At 49.0% G+C, this 18547-nt stretch overlaps 1 protein-coding gene across 5 annotated transcripts in view; it reads left to right on the top strand.

The window, feature by feature from the left end:
• The window catches only part of CROCC (ciliary rootlet coiled-coil, rootletin), a 79584-nt gene that overhangs the window by 22960 nt on the left and 38077 nt on the right, over positions 1-18547 (top strand). For 3 of the 5 annotated variants that reach the window (XM_027842758.1, XM_027842759.1, XM_027842756.1), the window contains exons 4-10: positions 9207-9392; positions 11377-11460; positions 11923-11987; positions 12250-12415; positions 15514-15620; positions 17149-17376; positions 17961-18057. In XM_027842758.1, coding sequence (XP_027698559.1) covers positions 9207-9392; positions 11377-11460; positions 11923-11987; positions 12250-12415; positions 15514-15620; positions 17149-17376; positions 17961-18057 — 933 coding nt within the window. The remainder of the gene's footprint in view (positions 1-9206; positions 9393-11376; positions 11461-11922; positions 11988-12249; positions 12416-15513; positions 15621-17148; positions 17377-17960; positions 18058-18547) is intronic. The other 2 variants (XM_027842757.1, XM_027842760.1) reach the window with 2 other exon arrangements.

The raw sequence follows: 18547 nt of genomic DNA, 5'->3' as shown, positions 1-18547 counted from the left end.
AGAGAAGATAAAGAAGAAAAGAGAAGAGAGAGTAGAGAGAGGAAAGAAAGAAAGAGAGGAGAGAGAGAGAGGGAGAGAGAGCAGAGAGGGGAAAGGAGAAGAGGAGAGAAGAGAGAGAGAGCTTCAGTCTGCCCTCTGAGTCCATCAGTTCTCAGTCTCGAAGTGGATAGCATGTTTTCTCATGAGTGCTTTGGACTTGTGGTTGGTCATTGTGTTGATTAGAGTTACTAAGCCTTTCAAAGTTGATCGTCTTTACAATGTTGTAGCTGTCCTCCTGTTTTATGAGTGCGTTCATCCCGTTCATAATCACAGTTATAATAGCCAACTGTATATTTCCCTCCATCCCATTCTCTTGTACTTATCCTTCTCTTTTTAACCCTGCCCCCTCTTTGTTTCTAATGCCTCCCTTAGTCTAACCTTCCTCTCATGACCCCCTTCCTTCCTATTTCTCTGTTCAGTAAGGTGTCTTTCTGTATTTGTTTTCTTTCCTTCTTTACCAGTTCAGACAACAGTGAGGTTCGAGTGCCTCCTGCTCCTCTCTACTGCTCCCCCATTATATGAACTTCTCTCCATGCACATCATTTGTGTGAGATAATTTCCCCCATTTTTCCTCTTTCTTTCCCCCTCCCCCAATGCATTCCTCTTTCTCATCCATTCTATTCTTTTGAGATCATCCAAACACAACAGAATCACACCCAGATCCTCTGTTTAATTAGACTCCCTCTATGATTCCTGGTGATGATAAAGTTCTGAGGGACTATGTGTATCATCTATTCATTTAAATATGTAAACAGTTAAATCTTATTTAGTCCTTTGTGATTTCTTACTCATGTTAACTTTTTTTGCTTCTCTTGACCCTTGTGTTTATATATCAGATTTTCTACTCAGCTCTAGTCATTTTATCAGGAATGCTTTGAAATCTTCATTTCATTAAAGGTCCATTTCCCCCCATGTAGGATTATACTCAGTTTTATTGGGTATGCTATTCTTGGTGGTGGTGGTTGTTCTTTGTCCTTTGTTCTTGAAGAGGACCTTGACATCATGCAAGTGATGCCTTGACATTCTTGGTTGTAAACTTAGATCCTTTGCCTTCTGGAATATCCTATTCCAGGCTCTCTACTCCTTTATAGTGGTGAGTGCTAAATCTTATGTGGTCCTAAATGTGTTTTCATGATTCTTGAATTCTTTTTTTCTGGTTGCTTGCTGTACTTTTTCATTGACCTGGAAGCTCTGGATTTTGACTGCAATATTCCTGGGAGTTTTCATTTTGGAATCTCTTTCAGGAGGTAACTGGTGGAGTCTTCCAATTTCTACATGTCCTCTGGTTCTAAGATATTTGGACAGTTTTCTTTCATAATTTATTCAAATATGTCCAAGTTTTTATTTTAGTTATGGCTTTCAAATAATCCAGTGAGTCTTAAATTATTTCTCCTCAGTCTATTTTCCACGTCAGTTGTTTTTCCTATAAGAAAAATTTTCATATTTTCTTGTATTTTTTTTTAGTCTTTTGACTTTAAAAAAATTATTTCTTGATGTCTCATGGAGTGATTGGCTTCCATGTGGCCAATTCTGACTTTTAAGAGGTTATTTTCTTTGGTGAGGTTTTGTATCTCTTTTATCAAACTATTGATTACATTTTCATAGCTTTCTTCCCTGGCTCTTTCCTCTTTTTTCATTCTTTCATCTACTGCTCTCATTTGATTTTTAAAATAGATTTTAGCTCCTTCATTAACTCTTCTAGGAATTCTTATTGAACTTGTGCCCAATCTGCATTTTTCTTTGAGACTTTGCTTGTAGAGGTTTTCAAGCCATTCTCTTCTGGTTTTTTGTCTTGAGAGTCCCTGTCAGCACAATAGCTCTTGTGGTGGGATTCTTTTTATTTGTTTGTTTGCTCATTCTTCCAGCCTCCTTCTTGACTTTGGATTTTTTGTTAGTGCTGAGCTCTACACATTTCTGGAGGGATATCTGATCTGAGCTTCTATCTTCTTATGTCCTTCTGCTATTTTTCAGGCTCTGGGCCTGCAAGCTTTCAGTCCTCCCAAAGTGGTGTGATTCAGGGGGAGGTCCTGGTCTGAGTTCTGAAAGTTCTTGACTCAGATTTGGGTCCATATCCTTGTTTCTGGCTGAGAGTTTCAGCAAACCACTGCTGATGTGACCCTAGGCTAATTTGAGCCTGCTAAGAGGTCCTGTGAAGTCAGAGAGACTGGACTGCTGGCTCCTCTTTGGCCTGGGATGTTGTGCCCTTTTCTGGGGATCAGAGCCACCCACACTGCTACCATTGGCTTCCTAGAACTTCTTCCATGCTCAATGTCAGTGCTCATGACTGCCACTTTCCACCCTGGATTCATGACTCAGAACTGGGTAGTGGAGACAGACCTGCCAGATGGCACCTGAAGTTCCTGTACTTAGCGCTTGCTCATGGATCCTCTGGGATCTCTTTCTGCCCTGGTGTTCCCTGCCCTGGTGCCTAGTCTTAACCCTCTCCCAGTCCTTGGGTACTGGAATGCTTCCCGCTGCTCACGCTGCTGGCCAGACTGTGTTCCTGGTGTCTGGGTACCTCTCTGTCCATCTCCCTAAGCTGCCCTAGTCTGGGGAAATGACTCACTGTAACTTCTTGGCTTTGCTGATCAGAATTCAATCTCATGCATTCTCTAGATCTCTGTTGAGAAGGTGGGGTGTGTGTGAGATAGGCTCTAATGCTTCCTCTCACTCACCATCTTAGTTCTGTCTCTATTCAGTACGTGTCTGCTGCAGGATTTGAACCCAGACCTCCTGATCCTGGGTCCCCTACTCTCTCCCTTATGTCATGATGCTTCTTATAACTCACATTGTTCTAGCGCTTGAAGGCTTGTAATATTCTCGTCTTGCAGTGCAGCTGTGAGGTAGGTATTACAGGTAGTATCATTTCTATTTTATAGTTGATGAAGCAATTTAAAAGCTAGACGAATAGAGTACTAGACTTGAAGTCAGCAAACCTGAGTTCAAATCCTGCCTCAGAGACTTACTAGTTGTGTGTCCTTGGGCAAGTCACCTGACTTTCATTTGTCTCAGTTTCCTCATCTGTAAAATAGGGATAATAATAGCACCTACCTCCCAGGGTTGTTGTGAAGATTAAATGAAATAATATTTGTAAAGTGCTATGCACACCTGAAAGTGTTATAGAAATGTTTTGTTATTAACTGTTGTTATTAGTAATGGAGTGACTTTTCCTTTCATAGCTAGAAAAAGGAAATCCAGGCAGAGCTGGAAATCAAGCCCCAGTCTTCTGGCTGCAAGTCTGATATTCTGGGTAATATGAATGAAAAAACATTAAGCATTTGCTATGTACCGGGTACCTGTTAAGGTCTGGGAACAAAGATTCAAAAACAGAGTCAGGCTCTGCCTTGGAGGGGCTTACGTCATAATGAGAGCAAACAAGACAGAAAGTTTGGAAAGTTACAGGGATGGTGGGTTGGGGATATAGTGGAGCAGACTGAGGCAGCTTGGTGGTAACTGGGTTGGACAGCTAGGAAGACTTGAGTTCAAATTGTGCCTCAGACACTTACTAGCTGTGTGACCCAGGGCAAATCACATAATGGCTGCCTGCCTCAGTTTCCCCAACTGTGAAATAGGGTAAACAAAAATACCTACTGCCCAGGGTTATCAAAAGTGCCTACTTTTGATAGTACCTACTGCCCAGAATATCAAATGAACTAATATTTGTAAAATGCTTAGCGAAGTGCCTGGCACATAGATGATTAAATACAAGGCAACTTGGGGAGGGTGGGCACTGGTAATTGGGGCATTCAAGGCAGCAGATGGTGCCTAAGCTGCATCTTAGAGGAAGAAAGGCATTCTATGAGAGAGAGGTAAGGAGGGAGTGCATTCCAAACATGAGTACCACTTTATCTGGACCATAGAGTGCAGGAAGAGGAGGAATATGTAATGAGACTGGAAAGGTAAGTAGGGGCACAGTTGTGAAGGACATAAAAAGCCAGAGTTTGCCTTTGTTCCTGGAGGCAATAGTGAGCCAATGTTGTTGGGGAGGGAGAGACACCATGATCAGACCTACACTTAGGGAGCTGTGTGCAAGATGGATTGGCATGGAGAGAGACTTGAGATGGGAGACCAATGAGGAGGTTAAGTGATTGCCTGTCTGGAGGGAGGAGAGCGAAGGTTGAGAGGAATGCCAGTTACAAGTCTGGGAGACTGAAAGAATGGTGGTGTCTACAACAGAAATGGCTGTGTTTGGAAGAGGGGAGGGTTTGGGGAGAAAGATAGTGAGTCCTGTTTTGTACTTGTTGAGTTTGAGTTGTGCTTGGGAAATCCAGTTTGAAAGGCTTGAAAGGCCCACCAGGCAATGGTGATGAGGGACTAGAGCTCAAGAGAGAGGTTAGAGCTAGAGAAATGGAATTGTGAGTGATTTTCATAAAAGTGACAAACCTACAGGTGCTAATGAAGAGAGAGAGAGGGAGGAGAGAGAGGGGAGAGAGAGAGAGAGAGAGAGGGAGGAAGGGAGGGAGGGGGAGAGAGAAGAGAGAAAGAGAGAGGGAGAGATGAGACATGAGAGAGAGAAGAGAGTGAGAGGAAGGAGAGAGAGAAGAGACAGAGAGGAGAGATGAGAGAAGGGAGTGACAGGGAGGAGAGAGAGAGAGAAAGAGAGAGGAGAAAGAAATGATAGAAAGAGAGAAGAAAGAGAGGGAGAAATGAGAGAGAAGAAAGTGAGAGGGAGGAGCAAAAGGGAGTAAAGAGAGAGGAGAGAGAGGGAGGAGAGGGAGAGAAGAGAGAGGGAAGAGAGAGATATGATAGAGAGAGAGAAAGGGAGAAAGATGAGAGAGAGAAGAAAGGGAGAGATAAGTGAAGGAAGTGAGAGGGAGGAGAGAGAGAGGAGAGATAAAGGAAGAGAGAAAAGAGGGAAGGAAGAGAGGGAAAGAGGAGAGGGAAATGGAGAAACAGAGAGGGAAAGAGGAGAGAGAGAGAGAGAGAGAGAGAGAGAGAGAGAGATTGGAGGGAGAGAAAAGAGCCAAGGGCAGAGCTTTGGGGAGTACCTATAGTTAAAGGGTGATAAACTTGCAAAGGAGACAGAAGGTCAGGTTTCTCTGAAACCCTCTTTCTGGGTTGGAAGAGAACCAAGAAAGTTCAGTGTCATGAAAACAAAGAGTGGAAAAGGAATAAGGAAACAGAGAAGAAGATGGTCAGTAGTGTTAAACACAGCAGATGCACAAGGACTAAAAAGATCGCCAGCTATGGCAATTAAGAGTTCTTTGGAGTCTTTATTTATCTTATTTTCAGGTCTAATTTTTTCCCCTTGACTCCTTCATTGAAGAAGCAAGAAAAACAAAACTGATTGCAAACATGTCTAGTTGACCAAATGACATTCCTGAATTGGCCGTGTCCAACACCTCCCCTCCCAAGCCTCTGAGTCCATCAGTTCTCTGTCACGTGGTGGGTGGCATGTCTTACCAGGAGTCCTAGGGAACTGTGGTTGGTCATTGGGTTGATCAGAGCTCCTTCCTTAGGCTTTCAGAGTTGCTCGTCTTTACAGTATTGTTGTCGTTGTATAAATCGTTCTCCTGGTTCTGCTCGCTTCGCTTTGCATCAGTTTGTACAAGGCTTCCCAGGTTTTTCCCAGACCATCCCCTTCATCATTTCTTACAGCACAATAGTGTTCCCTCACATCCTTGGTAACTTTGGAAAGAGCAGTTTCAGTTGAGTGATAAGGTTGCTGTTGCTGTTTTGTTTGTCCTTCGTTCTCGAAGAGGACCATGACATCAGGAAGATGGTGTCATGACTTGCAAGTGAATTGGATTTAAGTGAGGCAGGGCTGGGCAAGGTCACCAGCCTCACTTTCTCCTCCAGAGCCATCTGGGTCCAGTGGCAGCACGTAGATCAGGATGACTGGAGATGACCTCTCAGTGAGGAGGTTAGATAAAAGCAAGATTACAAAGCATTGAGGGGTGAGAGTCAAGGAAGCAGAGGCACAAATGGAGACGACTTTTTCAATGAATCTGGCTAAGAAAGGGAGGAAAGTTACAGGATGAGAGCTTGAGGGAATGTGGGGTCTGGACAGTTAGATAGCAAAGTGGCTAGAGTGCTGGACTTGTATTCAGGAAGATCTGAGTTCAAATCCAGTCTCAGACACTTGCTATCTGTGTGACCTGGGGCAAGTCACTTCATCTCTGCCTGCCTCAGTTTCCTCAACTGTAAAATGTGGAAGGTAACAATAGCATCAGCCTCCTAGGGTTGTTGTGAGGATAGAGTAAGACAAATATTTGTTGGGGCAGTTAGGTGGCACAGTGGATAGAGCACCAGCCCTGGAGTCAGGAGGACCTGAGTTCAAATCCGGTCTCAGACCAGATGCTTGACATTTAGCAGCTGTGTGACCCTGGGCACGTCACATAACCCCAATTACCTTGCCAAAAAAAATAGTTTAAAAAAAAGATAAATACTTATAAAGTGCTTGGTAAATGCTAAAATTGCTACATATTGCTAGGTATTATTAGTAGTGAGGCTTTGGTTTGGTTTGGTTTTGTTTTTTTGAGAATAGGTGTGACTAGAATGTGTTTATAGGCGGTAGGGAAGCATCCAGTAGACAGGAAGAAATTGAAGGTGATGATTGAGAGGGCAGTCTGCTGGAGGAATAGTAAGGAATGTGCTCAAAGGCACACGTAGAGGGGTTAGGCTTGGCAAGGAGAAAGGCCGGCTTGCTTTCAGAGCCTAGGGCAAAGGAGGAGAGATGGGGATGATGTGGAGTGTTGGGAAAGAAGAGGAGGGGAGAAGATGGCACTTCCAGCCAGTGGCTTCAATTTTCCCAGGAAAGTAACAAGTGAAGACCTAGCTTAGTGTGGGGAAAGGGAGGTGTGCAGTGGGCTACACATGGACATCCAAAGGGGGAAAGAAATGACACTGCCCTGGCCTCTAGGAGCTTACGTTCTATTTGAAGGAGATGACATGATCCAGATGTGGGTAATACAACGTAGGTGAAAACAACAACATTAGACAAAGTACTTTAGGAAGTCTTGAGGAGAGAGGGGACGCCTTCGGCCGGGGACACCCAAGCTGGGCCCCGAGAGAAGAGGAGGATTCTGAGAGGCAGGGATGAGGAGGGAGGCCCGGACCGTGGCTTGTGTGCAGGATGGAATGGCAGGCAGGTCAGAGGGCAGGTAGAATATAGGGCAGTCTGTTAGGTAAGCAAGGAATTGCTGTGAAATTGGGCTGCCTGGAGCCAGATGGGGAAGGGAGGGCCTTAAAGATTAGGCTGCAGTTTGTGTTTTATCCCAGAGGAAATGGAGAGCCATGGAGATTCTCCATCAGGATGGTGACATGATCCAGCCGGCATTGCAGGAGAATTAATTTGATAGAAATGCGGAAGATGGATTAGACAAAGGGGAGAATGGAAGGGGAATTTGTGGACGTGCAGAATTTACTTTATACTTTTTATTTTTTCTTTTCTTTTTTTCTTTTTTTAGGCAGTTGGGGTTAAGTGACTTGCCCAGGGTCACACAGCTAGTAAGTGTCAAGTGTTTGGTCTGAGGCCGGATTTGAACTCAGGTCCTCCTGACTTCAGGGCCGGTGCTCTATCCACTGCGCCACCTAGCTGCCCCTACTTTATACTTTTTAAAAAGCGAGGGGAAAGACTTGGAGATGTGTGGTTTTATATATAGGGCTGTGTTCTGGTGGGCTCATTTTTTGGTGAGGGGAGGTTAAGTTCACAATTTAAAAAGTTCGTTCAGAGTCACTTTACAGAGAATGGAAGCAGATAGACCAATCAGGAGGCAGTCCAGGTAAGAGGAGGCCACGATGAGGGTCCCGATGCCTTTGGGGAGGGGAGAAGCAACAAGGCCTCGAAATGATTGCATACTGGATTGGACGTTAGACGTGGAGTCAGGAAGATTTTATTGTTTAGTCATTTTTCAGTGATGTCCGACTTTCTGTGACCCCATTGTGGGGTTTTCTTAGCAAACATACTGGAGTGGTTTGCCATTTCCTTCTCCAGCTCATTTTACAGATGAGGGAACTGAGGCAAACTGGGTTAAGTGACTTGCCCAGGGTCACATAGCTAGGAAGTGTCTGAGGCTGGATTTGAACTTAGGAAGATGAGTCTTTCTGATTCCAGGCTCAGTGCTCTACGGCGCCCCCTAGCTGCTCTGGAGTCAGGAAGACCTGGGTTCAAATTTGACCTCAGACGCTTACTAGCTGTGTGACCCTGGGCAAGTCACTTGACCTCTGTTTGCCTTAATTTCCTCATCTGTAAAATGGGGATAACAACAGCAACCATTTCCCAGGGTTGTTTTGAGGATCAAATGAGATAATGTTTGTCAAGCGCTTCACAAACCTTAAAGCCCCATGTACATGCTAGCTATTATTAACGTGTGTGTAGCCGTCTCTTTGTGAATGTGTATGTGGGGGTGGAAGGGTTTACAAGGTGAGTGGGTAACCTTGTCCTGGCGCACCAGTCTGTTGAGCTGTCCCTGGTAGGGTCCTGTCTGGTTGGGTCATCTTCCAACACTTCCCTTGCCCAGTTGTGTGGCAGTGACTGCCGTCTGGGGCAGGGGCAGAGGGGCTGAAGGCTGTGGGTGCAGGTGGAGGCCCCCCTGGGACTGAGGCCAGAGCAGGGTGTGGTCCGCCATCGGCTGAGGCCAGAGGGGGTCTGGCCCCCGTGTAACTGAGCCTGGCAGGGTTTTCCCCATATGCCTGAGCCCCTGGAGGTCTGGTTGCCATGTGACTGAGCCTGGAATGGGGTCTAGTCCTCACGTGACTGAGCCTAGAGGGGTCTGGTCCCCATATGGCTGAGGTGGGGGGTTACTGACTGCCATGTGACTGAGCCTGGAAGGGGTCTGGTCCCCCTGGGGTTGGTTCCAGAGGAGGTCTGGTCCTGGTAACTGATCCCAGAGGGTATCTGATCCCCAAGCTGAGCCTGAAAGGGTTTTGTCCCTGTGATTGTGCCTGGAGGGTGTTCAGTCCCCTTAGCCGATCCCAGAGGGCGACCAGTCCCCTGGCTGAGCTCAGACAGAGTTGGTCCCTATGGCTGAGTCTTGAGGGGGTCCAGTCCCCATTGCAGGACCTAGAAGGGGTCTGATTCCCATGGCTGGACTCAGAGAATGCTCAGTAGCCCTGAGTGAACCCAGAGGGCATCCGGTCCTTGTCACGGAATTCCGTCCCTCAGAGAATGCTGAAGGGGTCCCGTCCCTAGGGCCGAGCTCAGAGGGTGTTCTGTCCTCCCCTAGCTGGAGCAGAGCCTTCGGCTGGAGTCCGGGGAGCGGGAGCCCTTGGGGTACGGGGTGCTGGGCCAGCAGACCTTGGAGCTGCGACGCCAGCTAGAGGACGAGCAGGCCAGCTACAAGCGCAAACTCCAAGCCTACCAGGACGGGCAGCAGCGCCAGGCCCAGCTGGTGCAGAAGCTACAGGCCAAGGTGAGGGCGCGCCTGGGAGTGCCCCCACCCCCGGGGCTGCCCTGGCTACAGGGATGGGTCCAAGCCGCCGGACCATCCGCACCCGCTCAGCCAGGGGTGCCCCACCTGGGGCCCGTGAACTTGTCTTGTTAAGGTTCTGACCACTGCATTTCAATACAACCGGTTCTTTTGTACTCCAGTATATTTTATTTTACGCATTTAAAAAAACATGATTCTGAGAAGGGGTCCCCGGAAGCTTCCCTAGACAGACTAAGGGATCCGTGATAGAAAGAAATTTATGTTTTAAGCAGATTTAATACAGCCTCTTCATTTGACGCATGAAGAAACTGAGGCCCAGCAAAGTGGAATGATTTGATCAAAGTCACACAGGGGAAAAGTCAGGATTTGAACTCAGGGCTGCTGACTCCAAATCCAGGCCTGTTTCCATGGTGCAGTGGTGCCTGGGCTTTGTTAAGATGGATACCCATGCCCTTCTGGACATGCCCACCTGTATATACCCTGAGGCTTCCGTGGAAATGAGGATGTGGGCCCTCCCACTCTACTCTTTCCTAAAGTTACTGGTATTTCTCAAAGTCTCAAGTGAGGAAAGCATTTGGGGTGGAAGGTGAGGGGGGTGAGGGCGGGGAAACTGAGGCCACTCTGGTGGAGTAAAAAGAAGCCTAGACTGGGCGTCAGCAGAGCCAGATGCTACTGCCTGTGTGACCTTGGTCAAATAGCTTAACCTCTCTGAGCCTCAGTTCCCTCATCTATAAAATGGGAATAAGGATACTCAGACTGTCACTTTGCAGGGTTATTGTGAGCAAAGCACTTTGTAAATTGTGGAGCTGTTTGTAAATGGGAGGTGTCATAAGACAAGGATATGTGGTGGCAGAAGATCTGAACTCAGATCCCAGCTCTACTACTTACTGCCTCTGAGCTGGAGCAGCTGACTCCCTCTCTTTGGGCCTGGTTTTCCTCACAGTAAAATGAAAGGTCTAGACTGTGTGGTCTCTGAGATCCCTCCCAGCTCTGACATTCTGGGTTCTAAGGCCCTCCTAGCTCTGACCTTCTGTTCTAAAACCCTTCCGGCTCTGACATTTTCTGTTCTGAGCTTTCTCCCAGTTCTGACATTCTGTGTTCTAAGGCCCCTCCCAGCTCTGACGTTCTGAGTTCTAAGGCCTTCCCAGCTCTGGCATTCTATGTTCTAAGGCCCTCCTAGCTCTGACATTCTCTTCTAAAACCCTCCCAACTCTGACATTTTCTGTTCTAAGCTTTCTCCCAGTTCTGACATTCTGTGTTCTAAGGCCCCTCCCTGCTCTAACATTCTCTGTTCTAAGATCCCTCGCAGTTCTGGCATTCTGTGTACTAAGGGTCCTCCTAGCTCTGACATTCTTTGTTCTAAGACTCCTCCCAGCTTTATGTTCTAAGGTCTCTCTCAGCTCTGACATTCTCTATTCTAAGGTAATTTCCAGCTCTGACATTCTCTGTTCTGAGGCCTTCCCAGCTCTGAAACTGTGTTCTAAGCTACCTCCCAGTTCTGGCGTTGTGTTCTAAGGGCCCTCTCAACTCTGATATTTGCATTCTAAGGTCATTCCCAGTTTTGACATTCTGTGTTCTAAGGGCCCTCCCAGCTCTGCCATTCTCTGTTCTAAAGCTCCTCTCAGCTCTGACATTCCATGGCCTTTCTTAGCTTTAACATTCTCAGCACTGACATTCTATGTTCTAAGGCCCTTCCCAGCTCTAACATTTTGTGTTCTAAGGTCATTGCACTAACTCTGACATTCCATGTTCTAAGACCCTCCCAGCTCTGCCATTCTCTGTTCTAAGGCTTCTCCCAGCTTCGACATTCTGTGTTCTAAGACCCCTCCTAACTCTGACATTCTCTGTTTGAAGGCCCCTTGTTGCCCTAAATTCTCCCAGCCTATACTAGTAATGGGGTGGGGGTCAGATAAGGTTGAGGACTACTCTGACTTGCCGCCCTCCCCCAACCCTCCCATCCCCTCAGGTTCTCCAGTACAAGAAGAAGTGTGGAGAAGTGGAGCAGCAGCTTCTGGAAAAATCTGCAGAGCTGGAGCACCAGAAGTTAGCGGTAGCTGTCCCTCCTCCCACCCCTGTTCACCCCCACACCCTTGACCCTGGACCTGTCCTTTCCTCAGGGTTCCCAGTGCTTGCCACATCTAGGTAGGATGTAGACAGGGCTGACTGGTGAGTGCCAGGAGAGAGGCCTCTTGGAGCCAAGCCAGGGGATTGAGCCAGGAAGCTGGCCCAGCTCATGGCAGGTGCCTTGGTGCAGTGATAAGAGCCCTGGATTTGGAGTCAGAGCATCTGGGTTCAAATCCTTGTTCTGACACTTACTAGCTGTGCAACTCGAGGTTAATTCCTTCCCCTCTCTGGACCTCTGTTTTCCCCTCTGAAAAAGGAGGGTCCTGGGTGAGGTGATTCCCGAGGTCTGTCTCCTATGATCTTCTGGCTCCCTGGTCCCTGCCAGCTGACCTGTCTCTCTGGGGCCCATCCTTGTGGGGGCAAACTGGATGTGTCTTTGTGTCTCTAGCAGGACGAAGAACACAGCCAGGACCTGGAGAATGCTCTCGTTCGGCTGGAAGAGGAGCAGCAGAGGTGAGCACCTGGGTGGGCAGCACCTCTTTACTAGGGAGGGTGCACCGTGCTCCTGGGCGCACGCTCGGGACTTACCTCCCGCAGTCCCTTCCTTTCCCTCCCGCCTCCTTAATGGGCTGGTGGCTGTCGGCCTACCTGGTGCTGGCTGACCCTCGTGCCTTTTGCCTGGGCACCATACAGTCACAACCTCTGGGGCTTGGCCCGTTGGTAGAGCAGGAATTCAGAGTTAGGGCCGGGAGCCTGAGCCGTCGTCCACCTGCAGGAGCGCCAGCCTGGTGCAGGTGAACGCCATGCTTCGGGAACAGCTCGACCAGGCCAGTGCAGCCAACCAAGCCCTGGCCGATGACATCCGCAAAGTGACCAGCGACTGGACCCGGAGCCGGGGGGAGCTGGAGCAGCGAGAGGCCGAGTGGCGGCGGGAGGAGGAGGTAGGAGGAGCAAGGTCTCAGGGCCCTGAATTTCCTGTGCATGCTTAGCCCTTTCTTTGGGGGCCATGTCCTTTGTCCGGCTCCCTGGGCCTAGGGATGCTAAGGGGCTCTCCCTAGAAGCCCACCAAAGAGTCCATTTCAGTTTCTGCCGCAGACCCTAAATAGTTGGCCGTGGGTGGTCCACCAGCCTCCTGACCAAATCTCAAGACTGCTTCTTCTCTCCTCCTTGGGGCCCTTCAGGGAGAACATATACACTCATGCACAGAGGCTCACTTGTAATTGTGGTTATAGAGATGGGGATACGGACCAGACTTGTGGTAAAGGGAACTCAGGACCTCTGTCCACCAGTGCCTTCTCTTCAGTTGAGAGCTTCAGATTGCCAGGGGCCCTGCCCATGGTCCCCCAGGTCCTGGGGGTCTGAGACAGCCAGGCTGTCTACACTTAACGTTACCATGAATGACCACCAGATTTCCATTAATGATGACCCATGCTCAGAAGCTGTCTTCAAGTGCCTCACTGTAGTGTGATGGCGGCTGTGGGTTTGCAGAAGTTATGCCAGCTGGATAAAAGCGTCGACATCTCCTGCTAAGTTGGTACCAGGGTGACCAGCTTTCTCTATGCTGTGGTGGAAAGACCATTGGATTACTCTGGATTTATAGGATCTGAGTTCAAAACCTGGATCCTGTGTAATCTTGAGCAAGTTACCTCCCCTCTGTAGGCCTCAGTTTCCTTTTTCTGTAGAAGTCTAGGCTTGACCAAGATGATCCCTGAAATCCCTTTTACCTCCAAATCCTAGGATCCCTAGAGACCCACTGCCTTAAAACCAGACTGTGAATTCGGAAAGTATTTATTAAATGTCAACTGTATACCAGGCTCTGAGGATATGAAAAGAAACACACACACACACAGAGTCCCTGCTTGCAAGGAGCTTACATTCTGTTTTGGAAGCAAATCTGCACACGTAATTCTATTTTTAAAAATACGATGGGAAACAGTGTGGTAACCCTGGAGAGCATGCTGAATTTGGAGTCAGGGGACCTGGTCAAATCCTAACTCTAACGTTTGACGCCTGTGTGACCTTCACCAAGTCACTTCGGTTTCTCCAGGCCTCGGTTTCCTTATTTGTAAAATGAAGGGGTTGGACCAGATGACCTCTGAGGTTCCTGTGAACTCGAAATCTGTGACCCTGTGAGGAGATTGTTCATTCATCAAACAATCAACAAGCATATAGCCTGCTATTAATAATATAATATAATATAATTTAATATAATATAATGTAGTAATAGTATACCTGGCACTCTGCTAGAAACCTGGGATACACAGATAAAAATCGAGCGGGTCCTGCCCTTGAGGTGCTTACTCTCTTTGGGGGAAGACAACATGTATACATATAGAAGTGTGTGCAAAAGAAGTTTATGCAGAAAAATTAGATTAACTTTGGCAGTGGGTCTTAGAGGCTGTTGTTGTTCACTCATTTTCAGTTGTGTCCGGCTCTTCGTGACCCCGTTTGGGGTTTTCTTGGCAGAGATGCTGGAGTGGTTTGCCATTTCCTTCTCCAGCTCATTTGACAGATGAGGAAACTGAGGCAAGGGTGAAGTGACTTGCCCAGGGTCACACAGCTAGGACGTGTCACAGGCCGGATTTGAACTCGGGTTCTCCTCAGTTCTATCCACTGTGGTGCCATCTAGCTGCCCCAGTGGCTGCGGGGATCACAAAAGGCCTCGTGTAGGAGACGGCACCTGAGCAGAACCTGAAAGGAAACAGGGGAGTCTAAGAGGCCTAGATGAGGAAAGAGAGCTTCTGGGGTGGGGGGTGGGGAGATAGGGTGCATGGATAGAGCGCTAGACCTGAGTTCAGATCCGGCCTCATTCGCACAACACTTACTAGCTTTGTGACCCTGGGTAAGTCGCTGAACCCCAGTTGCCTCGCCAAAAAAACAAAGTAGCTCAGGTGACAGTGGGCTCCAGTCTCAAAGGGGCGTGGTTCTATGTAGGGGGCAGGAACACTCCCACTGGGGAAATGAAGGACCCTCAAGAGATCAGAGAAGTGACTGTGGGCACTGGCGAATGTTACGACTATCGCTTGTTAATGATAGTCTTCGAGGATGGTGACTAACTGATACCTACAAAGCGTACCCACAGACACGATGTCATTTGATCGTCATAAACAGCTCTGGGGGAAAACTGAGGCCAGGAGAAGGGAAGTTCCTTCAGTCAGTTAATAAACATTTATTAAGTGCCTACTCTGTGCCAGGCACTGTGCTAAGTACTGCAGAGCCCCCCCCCCCAAAAAAAACCCTTGCCTTCAAGGCGCTTCCAATTTAATGAATTAGATGCACAGAATCACCGAATCTCAGTGTTGCAAGGGACCTCAAAGGCCATCTGGTCTAACCTCTAGGAGAAAAAGAACCCCCCCCCCACTGTAATATCCCTGATGAGCGGTCATCCCAGCTTAGTTTGAAGACCCTCGGGGAGGGGGGACCCCCTCACTCTACTCCTGGATGGTTTTAATTGTTAGGGCGCTTTTTCTTTCCACCTGAACCTGCCTCTTTGCTGCTGGTGCCTATGCCTCGGCGTCCTGCTCCAGCTACTTGGTCAGTAAGGGATCAGGAAGGGCAAGTGGACAGAGGGCTCTATTTGGAGTCCAAAGACCTGGCCTCAAGTCCCAGCCTGGGACTCTGGGTAGGTCGAGGCCTCTTTAGGCCTCAGTTTCCTCCTCTATAGAGTGAAGCGGTTGGACTCGATCTCTTTTAATTCTCATTCTAAGCCCCTGCCATCTGGGTCTCGCAGTTCCAACGCCTCTATTTTGCGTGCAGACACATTGCTTCGCATAAACATGCCCATTTAAACACATTCCCACACGTTACACAAATAAGGCCTCCTCCAGGACTCTCCCTCTTGGGCATCTCAGGAGAGAGGCTGACATAGTGAAGTCTGGGAATTTTCCCTTGGTCGTCTGTCCAGAGATGGGGTACACGTAGATACTTCTCCCCTCCCCGTTCCCTGCTCTGGGAGAGAAGTGTGAGCTGTGCTGACCGGCGAGGGTGAGTGCTAGCCATCTCAACAATTCACCATCGCCCCTTCCATGCTTTCTCCCAGTCTTTCAATGCTTACTTCAGCAATGAACACAGCCGGCTGCTCCTTCTTTGGAGGCAAGTAGTGGGCTTCAGGAGGCTGGTCAGTGAGATGAAGACTTCCACGGAGAGGTGAGGGCCTGGAGGGAGAGGGCAGCGACCTTCAGGGAGAGGGGTTGGTCTTTGGTCTTGCCTGCTCCGAGTTTGACTCCCGCCTTGAGCCTTGGGCCTTGTGACGTGGAAGCCAAAGATGTTTATTTGATTTTGGGCCGGTTTAGGAGGGACAGACAGTGTTCAGGACAAGGAAGGCAATAATCCTGCTGCCCTCTGCCTGGTCAGGCCATGTGGTCAGTTTTGGGTACCTTGTTTTAGAAAAATCAGTGAAAGATTGGAGCCAGACCAGCCAGGATGGTGAGTGGAGTAGAAGCCAGGTCATACAAAGATCGACAGAAGGAACTTGGGGTGCTCCTTTTGGAGACTTGGGGGTCATGAGCCCCGGCTTTTGAGTATTTGAAGGGTTGTCCCATAGGAGGAGGATTAGACTTATTCTGATTGGTCCCAGAGGGCAGAACGAAGAGTGATAGGGAGTTGCAGAGAGGAGGATTTCAGTTTGAGGTCTGTGAAGACTTCCCCCAAGTGAAATGGGCTGCTCGGGAGGTAGGGAACTTCTGCTCCCTGGAAGTCTTCAAGGACAGGTCAGATGAGCACCTCACTAACATATCGTAGCAGGGATTCCTGGTCAGATGGCTGTTGGAGGACATCAATCCATAACACACATTTTTTCAAGCACCTGCTAAGTACCAAGCATTGTTCCAAGCTCTGGCAATTTGTCTGCAAAGAATGAAACCATCTCTGCCTGCAGGGAGCTTATACTCTAATGGAGGAGACAAGGGCATATACAAATTTATACGGGGTAAATAGGATATTAAGAAATATGTGTATACAGAATCAATAATTGAAAGTCCTTTGGGAGGGAGGAACGAGCAGATGGAAGGATGAGAACAGCCTTCAGGGAGAAGGTGGTACTTGACCTGTCTGTTCTAGAAAGAGAGGGGCTCTGAGGCAGAGGTAAGGAGGAAGTGCGTTCTAGGCAAAGGCGTGGAGAAGGGAGATGGAATGTGGTGAGTGAGGAGCAGGGAGAAGGCCAGTTTGGCTGGATCTTGGAACTGCAGGAGAGGCCAGTGATGAATGTCCGTTGAGGCCAGGTTGTTCAGGGTTTTAAAAGGTAAACAGCTGGGCAGCTAAGTGGCACAGTAGATAGAGCACCAGCCCTGGCATCAGGAGGACCTGAGTTCAAATGCAGCTGCACTTACTAGCCTAATCACCCTGGGCAAGTCACTTAACCTTGATTGCCTTGGGAAAAAAAAGTAAACAGACCAGCTTATATTTTATCCTGGAGCCACTGGTGGTGGTTGAGTAGGGGAGGCACAAGGTGAGAGCTAAGAAAAAGCGTTGTGTAAGGTGGATTGGCTTGGGCAGAGACCTGAGACAGGGAGACTAGTTAGGAGGCTGCTGCAGTCATCTGGGCGAGAGGTAAGGGCTTGAACTGAGGAGGCAGCTGTTTGAGGGAGAAGAAGGGGTCGGGTGTAAGAGGTGTTATGAAGTCCCTAAGTCCCTTCTGAACTTTGGTGACTCCACTCTTGCTCCTGTCCCTTGACAGGGACTTGTCCCAGCTGGGCATAGAGCTGGCCCGGACCTCCCGTACCATCCACTCAGCCAGCGTAGGGCTGAGCGGGAGCCTCCGGCTGGCGGAGAGCAGCAGCGAGGCCGCCATGGAGAAGGCCGCCCTGCTCCGCACCCAGCTGGAGGAGCAGCTGCGCGACAAGGTACGCGACATGATCCAGCTCCAAGTGAAGAGCGACCTGGAGAAAGCCGAACTCAACTCCAGGTCAGTCAGTCGGTCAGTCAGCAGATGCGGCTTAATTCCTTACTGTGGTCCAGGCAGGAGGCTGAGCCTCGGGGGTGCCGCCTCCAGCCAGGCCACCAGATGTGGCCACAACCCTGCGCGGTGGCTTGGATATCCCAGATCTGAGGGATGCCTCAGTGTTCCAGGACCCTGTAGTCTGGGCAGCCAGCCTCCGTAGCTTTGGGCTTCCAGGAAGCCGCGGAAAATGGGGATGGATGAAGACGGGCCGGGGAAGGAAGGTGGGATGGGAGGAGGGTAGATTATAGTGTCCTCCTGCCTCCCTGTATACGCATTCAAATGACATGCTATGTGTACGACATCGGGCAACCTGAACGCTCTATGAATGTGAGCTGTTATCATTGCTGCTATTTCAACAAAGATTTATTAAGCACCTATGCCATCATGGAAGGGAAGATAGAAAGTTTCAGTGAGACAGCCCCACCCCCGGGGGCTCGTATTCCAAGAGAAGGGTCAGGGGTATAGACAGATCACTGGAATACACGGTGCTGCTAGATAAGAGGGCCGGACCGGGGTGCTGGAGTCATTCCCTTCCCTTGGCCCATCAGGGTGAACGAGCTGACCTTGCTGGTGGAGCAGCTTCAAAGCCAGAATTCAGAGAAGGACCGAGCCAACGAGGCCCTGACCCAGAAGGTGGAAGCATTGGTGAGAAACACGTTGGGCTGAGGGGAGACGAGAGTTCCCAAGCCTGGACATCTCTCCCTGTGACAGAGCTGTCTCTAGGGCTGGAAGGCAGGGGGAAGGATATAGGGCTTGGAGAATAATAACCTCCAAATGCGGGCTATGCTCGACCGTCCGCCTGTCTGATGAGGCCCTGTATGGACTCACTCTTCCTGGAGTGGGGCCTGTGCGGTTGGGGGCAGGGCTCGGCCTGCCTCTTCTAGCTCTCCTGCTTTCTCTGTTCCTGTTACCACCTAGAAGTATTTGCAGTGGAAAAAACACTGACTAGAAATCAGGACACCTGTATTCTAGTCCGAGGTCTGCCCCCAATTCAGTGTGTGACCGTAGGCAAGTCATTTTCCTTTTATGTGCCACAGTTTCCCTGATCTGTTCTTTGGTTCTTCCAACTCTGACATTTTATGTTCTATGGGCCCTCCCAGCCCTGACACCCTGTGTTCTAAGGGCCCTCCCAGCC

Source organism: Vombatus ursinus, unplaced genomic scaffold (genome assembly GCF_900497805.2).
Source record: "Vombatus ursinus unplaced genomic scaffold, bare-nosed wombat genome assembly UNPS02014884.1, whole genome shotgun sequence".
Classification (NCBI taxonomy): domain Eukaryota; kingdom Metazoa; phylum Chordata; class Mammalia; order Diprotodontia; family Vombatidae; genus Vombatus; species Vombatus ursinus.
This window is presented reverse-complemented; position numbering and strand designations above follow the sequence as displayed.